The 7,833-nt window shown below is 32.8% G+C and overlaps 1 protein-coding gene and 1 non-coding gene across 2 annotated transcripts; both read right to left on the minus strand.

Annotated features, from left to right (window-relative positions):
• Positions 1 to 2,853: 2,853 nt before the first annotated feature.
• On the minus strand, positions 2,854 to 2,925 carry TRNAK-UUU. Its single transcript has one exon. It is a non-coding gene; the product is annotated as a tRNA-Lys (tRNA).
• Positions 2,926 to 2,975: 50 nt separating this feature from the next.
• Positions 2,976 to 5,842, minus strand: LOC120270076 (SEC14-like protein 2). Its single transcript, XM_039277073.1, has 6 exons — positions 5,615 to 5,842; positions 4,372 to 4,624; positions 4,251 to 4,287; positions 3,987 to 4,092; positions 3,273 to 3,383; positions 2,976 to 3,185 (listed from the first exon to the last, which is right to left on the minus strand). Exons 1-6 carry the CDS (start codon positions 5,714 to 5,716, stop codon positions 3,063 to 3,065), a joined length of 732 nt encoding a protein of 243 aa, XP_039133007.1. The 5' UTR covers positions 5,717 to 5,842; the 3' UTR covers positions 2,976 to 3,062.
• Between the last annotated feature and the right edge of the window lie 1,991 nt (positions 5,843 to 7,833).

Genomic DNA, 7,833 nt, shown 5'->3' on the forward strand with positions numbered 1-7,833 from the left:
TTGACAGTAGGAGTCATCCAAGTCCATGGGATAACGTGCAAACGAGGGTTGCCATTCATGTACATAAGGAAATTCAAGTTGGAAATCTGCTCGTTCCATCTCCAGGCTATTGGAGAGTTATAGCTGTTTAAAGAATCAATAGCTGATTAGTTGGTGATGAACATTTGTCTAATTGGAATACCCACATCCAGAGCTGTTTATAAGGCCACCTCCATCGCATACAACTCTCCACTGGTGTTGTTGGATGTAGGTCGAGAGAGACATCCTGCAATGGAGATAGCTTAGTTAGAGCTCAAAGCAAAAAAAAAAACCAACTGAAAAAACAGATCCATGATGTTATGATAAACATAAGTGAATAAGAAATGCTCATCCGTCCAGGAGAAGTTGTTTAGAATGAATCTTTTACCCTGTAAACTCCTGCTACCCGTATGATTTGCACCACAGTCTAATAAATGTAGGGATTTGCACCATAGTCAATTAGCTACAAATCCAACATTTGAATGACCAAGCTATTTTCTATGATTTATATAAAATGAGATTTTTAAATATTTGAACTTATATTTTTCTACAATATTTTTGGTCCAGCTAAGTTATATATGTTTGTTAGGATTTAAAGTATAGTAAATTGGTTACAATACTAACATCTTAACCACTAAGTCATTCTATATCACTTGTATAAAATGAACTTTTATATATTTAAAACTATACTTTTCTATCTAGTAGTTTATTCATCTATTTCCAATTCAGTAACTAGTAACTAGATGCCATATTGTTAGACCTGTTAGGTCCTATTTATCTACAGTATGTCATATTTCTTTTTTACTAGCTTGTCACATTGTTAGACCCACAAAATTATATTTATTTTTTATATTTATTCCCAATATTTTGCAATAATGTTAAACCCACTAGATAATGTTTACTCCTTAACAAGTCATATTCATTTCTTACTAATCATAAAGTCATGCCCTGATCCACAGTCAGGCACGTGGCAACGGCCACGAAGACTTAGAAAGTGACAACCGTCACCCACACCCGAGTCGTCTCAAGGCTTAAGCAAACTTGGATTTACAAATAATGAAAATGTAACCCTAAAACTGTAGAGCAATTGGCACAAATTTTGGACTCATATGACCTCAAAATTAACAATAAACAATACCAAGGAAGTTCAAGCATCAAGATTTATACTTTGGAAAAAGAATTTCAAGAAAATGACAATTTGTGCTTACAGTAACCCTGAAATTCCAAGCATAAGGTTCTCTCAAGATTCCAACACATTTTGGGAAACAAACAAGGGAATCATAACAATCTTCTACACAACAACAAGAAGATAGTGCAAGAATCAAAGCTCAAACATGCTCATTTACAATAAGCACTTGGTTCATCTAACAAGGATTAAGAAAACAAGGAGAAAACAAAGAAGGAATGGGGTGTTTACCTTAAGCTTGCTAGCTTTAAGAAAGAAGGAGGAAAGAAAGATGGAACTTCAATCTATCAAGGAGAGACATCATTCAAGGCCTCCTTCTTCAAGGCCTCTTCTTCTAGAGAAAAGCAAAAGGGAATGAAAGGAAAAGTATCGCTTTGAAAAGACAAGCATATATGGCTTTGAAAAAACAAGTATAGTTTTTTTTTTTTGTTTTTACCCCCATATGACCCCAACTAGGGTCCTAACACAAGGCAACACCCAAAACAACTCGCATGCAAAAGATACACGTGAGAAAATAGATCAAAAACGAAGTAAGGAAGTGGGGAAAAATCAAAATACCACAACCCTCATGCTTTTGAAACATGGACTAGAATAAATAAGCATTTGACACAGGAAAATAATGCCTTTTTACATTAAAAAAGAACAAAGATGAGTAAGTTTTGGTGATAATTACTCAAATGGCTCCAAATAACCTAAGAAATGATATGAAACCCCTTTACCCTTATAACTTTCAAAGAAAAGTAAACGGAAAGGAGAGTAAGAGGCAAGGTATCACACATAAGATGACTAAATCCACTTGGACATGCTTCATCCTTACTAGATAGTCACTTAGTAATTTAGTTAGAGTACATATAAAGTTAGCCATCTCTTACTATTTTGATAACTAAATTACTAGTGAGATGGCTAGATACCCAATCACTTACCAGTTTCATTAAAACAATTATCTTTTTACCCGTCTCTTACTAGTTTAATATCTAGATGGCTAGTTTATTGCATTGTTAAACACTCATAAGGTCATATTTATTGATCATATTTTTTTCCTTACTAGTTGCTACATTGTTAGATCCACTAAGTCATATTTACCCAATAATAGGTCATATTCTTTCCTTATTAGCTAACTAGTTGTTATAATGTTAGACCTCCTACTGTATATCCTCCTTCCATAATAGTTGCCACATTACTCGACACACTATGTTATTTTTATTCATTAATGAATCATATTCTTTTTTAATAGTCATCATGTTGTCAAATCCACAAAGTTATATTTATTCGTTAATAACAAAGTTATATTTATTCGTTAATAACTGATAACATTCTTTCCTTACCAATTACTATATTATTAGACCCATGTCACCAAAGCCATATTTATTATTATTTTCTTTTAAGTTATATTCTCCCCTTATTAGTTACTTTATTTTTTTATTCATTAAATTATACTTCTTCCCTGGCATATTCTATATGTGCTCCTTATATTAAAAAAAAACTTCTCTTTTTTTCTTCTTTATTAAAAAAAATACAAACAATGCATTCATTTTATTAGAAAAGACCTTTCTTTTTATATAATAAAGTTTTTTTTTGTATGAAGGTGAAAAAAATTTCATTTAATTTAGGAAAACATAGGATTTTCTGTAAAATTATATCTACAACAACGCCTTCTGTGGGGATCGAACCCACGACCACATGGTTAAAAGCCATGCGCTCTACCACTGAGCTAAGAAGGCTCTTATTATTATTAATATAATTATCGTAATTCAGCTTGACCAAGAAGCCAAACGTCAATTTAGGATTACATGTATTCTAAAACTTTTTTATATTGATTGAAATACTTGTGAACAAAGAACTAAACAAAAATTGCTGATTAGTTTCCAGCTTCTTCAATAGGAACCAATTTCAGTTTTCCACCATATTTCTCAGGAAGCTGGTCCTCAGCAATGTCTTCCAACAATGTAGTTTTGAGTTTAGTATCATCCACAAAAATAAACTGCTAAACAGAAAACATCACCTTGTATTAATTTTCTCATTAACAAAAACAAAACTGATAAATAATAATTGTTTTTAAGCATCAGACCTTCTTCTTAGAATTATCATCGATAAACGGGTATATGATCTTCCATGCCTTCATGAATATGGATGGTGCATGGACTAGAAAAACCTTCCCAAGCCTTTCTGGGTAGTTGCTCTTTGTCATCACCAAATATATGAGGCATAGTAAAAAAAAATTCATCAATAAATATAAAGACTAGAATTACAAGAAATATCATTTTCTAAGTTATCAGATAATTAATGATTATATCCTGGTTCCTACTCATTGAACATTAGTAGTAAAGTTCAAGGATTAATTGTGTATTGTTTAGCTTTTAGAATTAGGTTTATTTAATTCAGCTTGCCATCAAAAGTAAGCTGCAGAATATTGCAATTTGTCTTTTGCAGGATTGAGTGATTCAACATTGATTTCAAGTTAATTTTCATGCCAAATATGATCACTTGAGAAACTTGCACATAATAAGAGGTTAGGATTAATTAACCGTTAATTATGAGAAAACATTAATCAATTTATCCAGTGTTTCATTGGTACTAACTTGGACAATATCAAGACCAACAATTCTTTTATTAAACGTTGATTTAAGCTAATTTTCTTACCAAAGATGATAATTTGAGAAACTCAACCAGAAAAAAAAAAGCATAGAGTAAAGCATTGCAAACTAGTTAAGGTTCAGGATTAATTCACTGTTAACTATAAGAAAAGCATGATTAGTTAATCAAGCATTTTGATAAAACTAACCTGCAGAATATCAAGACCAGCAAGGTATCCGCGAATATCACAATTTTTGTATCCCCAGCCTTCAAGATCTGCAATTATAGTGAACTTCTCTTGCCCTCCTTGCATTCTTTCAAAATTAGATGAAACTTAATCAAACTACAACAATAACACTTTCACATAAATGCATCATAGATACCTTCAAGATATTCAATTATCAGCAGGTAAATCATTCAAAGTAATCAACACTAAATCATCTTGGAGATTAAACTGTCATGGATAGCATACCTTAAACAAAGACTGTCAATCAGGTACACACAAAAACCTGCAACAAGATATTGTCTCTATGAAGCTTTACAGATTTTTGGTTGATCCAAATTAACTCAAAACCAAGAATCAGTTAACTTACGCTTGTTCTCATTTAGATCGTTTTTATAGTGCTTACTGCCGATGAAAACTCCGATTGGCCTTCCAATCTTGTCATATCCTTGAATGAAAGCTTTCTTCTGAGCAAGTTCATTATGTATTTCTGACTCTGAGATGAAACCATTAGGCACGGTTTCACGCCTCCATTTAAGATACTTGAGGAAGAAAGCAGATGCCTTCTCTATATCCTGATTTCGTGCTCGCAAGAATCTTTTGAGCATCGGATTGTCTTCCTCCTATATATATGTATAGTTTAATTTTAATTCAAGTGAATATAAGATTGCAAATGTTTTGAGCATTGAACAAGAAATCAACCATTCACAAGGGGCAAAACCCAGAGCATATTAATCACTTGAAAGAACAGTTATAATCAAACATTTCTAACAAATCTTACATGAATTCAAGATAAATTTCTCAAATAAAGATGAACGCCCATAAAAAATAGACTTTGATGCAGATAACAACATTAAAATTTCATATTTAAAACTGGGACAGAAAGGAAAAGGAATAAATTGCAATAACATACACCTCAGTTGAAGCCCATTGTTTCCGTTGTTGTTTGACATATATTGTTTCAATAATTTAAAAAATTCATTTCAAATTTGTTAACTAAGAACTGAAATGCCTTCAAAGTTTGTGGTGATTTTTAATTTACCAGCATTCAGATCTTGAACTGTTACTATCTATTAAAGCTCAATCAGAAAGACAAACACATAAACACAGTAAAAGCAAAGAAACTACAAAAGCAACTGAACCAAAGGCAAAATAAGTATATCCATAACTTCTCAAATCAACACAATAATTATCAAACATGTCTAACAAAATCTTAGATGAATTCAAGCAAAAACTTTCAAACAAATAACATCTATATAAAAAGTGCAATGTTTTATACTCAAAACTGAGAGACAAGTGGGGAAAAGATCACTTTTTTTTTTTTTTTGGTGAAAGCAGGTGTACTGTTGAATCAAAACCCAAAGCAAATAAATTTTAGTAACACAAACCACTGTTGAAACTCATTGATTCCATTGTTATTTGACAGGCACATCATTTCAAAAACTCAAAATTTGATTTTTGCAATTTGTTAACTAAGAACTTGCTGTGATTTTAAATCTACCAAAATCCACAAGTCCTGAACTCTCAAATAATAAAAAAAGAAAAGTAAATAAACACAATAAAAACAAAAGGACTAGAAAAGCAGCAGGAATCAAAGGCAACAGTAAAAGAACCTTTGCAGAAGGGTCCTGATCCTCCACCAAAGCCCTCATTTGAGCAACTTTCTTGCACTCTACCTCATCACCTGCAGCCATTGGAGAGCCCTCTGAACCCATTATGAATCACAAGTACAAGAATATGGATTGAAAAATAATACTAGGACAAGCAGAGGATTGGAGAAAACTGGGAATTCTATGATCCAGATGCCGCAATGTGGATTCCAAGAGGAAGGGAACAAAAAATCGTCACTTTCGTCCCAATAGATAAAGGAATTCCTGCAGAGATGCTCACCAATAGGAGCATAACACGTATCCATTAACCATGAGTCTACTAGTTGACTATAAGAAAAACAATAAAGCATCTTAATTTTATGTAAATAATATGGACTTTGAGAAAAAAAATGCACTTGATTATTTTCAATTATCTCTTTCTTGTTGAATATATAAAAGATTAAAAAATAGCTGAATTTATTAAAGTGTGTAATGAGATATTTGGTAAATTGTATTTTTGGGTGATTAGTGATATTAGAGGATTTAACTTATATAAGTTATCTTATTTAACTTCTTAGAGTTGTATATATATACACACATGGTGGTACACTTTGTAAAAGCATGAATAGAATATTTCTCTCCCCAAAATTTCAACTCTAATTTTTTCAAAGAAGCTACCACCGTCTAACCCTACCATTCCATCTTGTGGCACCGAGATAATCAATAGGCTAGCTAATCTCTTTTCTTTCTTCCAACATCCATGTTATTTCCCTTCCTCATCCATGATATACTCAACAGTAAAAACAACGGCCACAAAAAGAAGATAATTGATCTATCATTGTAGTTTTTCCTATACCTATCAAATAATCTAGAAGGAAAGATCACAACATGTTTGTTGAATAGAGAAAATTACGATACGTTAGAGAAATTCATGATGAATGCCCTGAAGACGGAGAACAAGTTGGGCTTCACCAATGATGTATTGGGGAAGCTGGCGACAGATTTGGCAGAGGCGAGCAGTGGGATATGCTACGCATACTGCGGTAGGAATGACCATAGAGTATTATAGTGCTTTAAGGTCATTGGGATATCCAGATTGGTGTAGAGGATCACATGGTCGTGGATGACCAAGTGTAACTTTCAGCTGATGTCAACCTAGTTTAAGTGAGGGGGTGGGCACAAGGAGATGCATAGGCTTTTTATGTCACAAGAGATGAAGCCGAACATAGCAAGGGTATTCCAAATATGACGAGAGAACAATTTCAGAAACTATTAACTGTATTAGATCAAACTAATGAAAACTCTAAGAAGCTCTCCGGTAAGAATTGAAATTATTTAACTTGGGTATTAATGGGAAACAGAGCATCCAATCACATGACTTGATACATGGATTTGTTATTTGATGTTAACAAGTGGCACTACCCATTACTTTTCTTGATGGTGCAAAATGTCAACCACAATGTTGATTAGAGTGTGTTAAGTTTGGACTTGACTTTTGGTTGGTATGCTTTATGTGCCCAATTTGCCATGCAACTTAATTTCAATTCATTAGTTGATATCTAAGTCAAATTGTAAAATTTTGTTTACTAATGAGCTTTGAGTGATACGGGACCATATCTAAAGGATGTCGATTGGAGTGGGTAGGCTTCTAGGGGGGTCTATTACTAAAAGCCTGTGAGATTGCATTTGACAATGAAGAATAAAAAAGCGGACCCCTTTATAGTTTTCCATTGGCATCTTGGGCATCAGTTAAATTAGCATTTATCTTTTTATTCCTGATGTTGGTAAGATGATCTTAAAGGACATTTACGATGCATGTTTTCAAGCTAAATTGACTTGTTCACCTTTTCCTTCCAGTAATAATAATGATGCTAGTTGTTTTGATCTTATCCACTATGATTTATGGGGGCTTATCATGAGGCATCTTCTTGTGTTATGCATTATTTCAATATTATTGTTGATGATCATAGTCATGAGACTTGGGTGTATTTGACAAAAGGAAAAAAAAGGTAAGCTAGTAAATATTTCATAGAATTTTGTAAATTAGTCGAAACTCAGTTTGGAAAAGTGGTAAAAATATATAGAGTGATAATAGCTTGGAATTTGATTCAGGACCAATATGACACTTCTTCAAGGATAAAGACATTGCACATGAAACTAGCTGCATTAATACACCACAACAAAATAGAAGAGTTGAGCGTAAGCATAGGCACATTTTTGAGATTGTAAGGGTGTTGTGCTTC

This window comes from Dioscorea cayenensis, chromosome 10 (assembly GCF_009730915.1).
Source record: "Dioscorea cayenensis subsp. rotundata cultivar TDr96_F1 chromosome 10, TDr96_F1_v2_PseudoChromosome.rev07_lg8_w22 25.fasta, whole genome shotgun sequence".
Taxonomy (NCBI): Eukaryota; Viridiplantae; Streptophyta; class Magnoliopsida; order Dioscoreales; family Dioscoreaceae; genus Dioscorea; species Dioscorea cayenensis.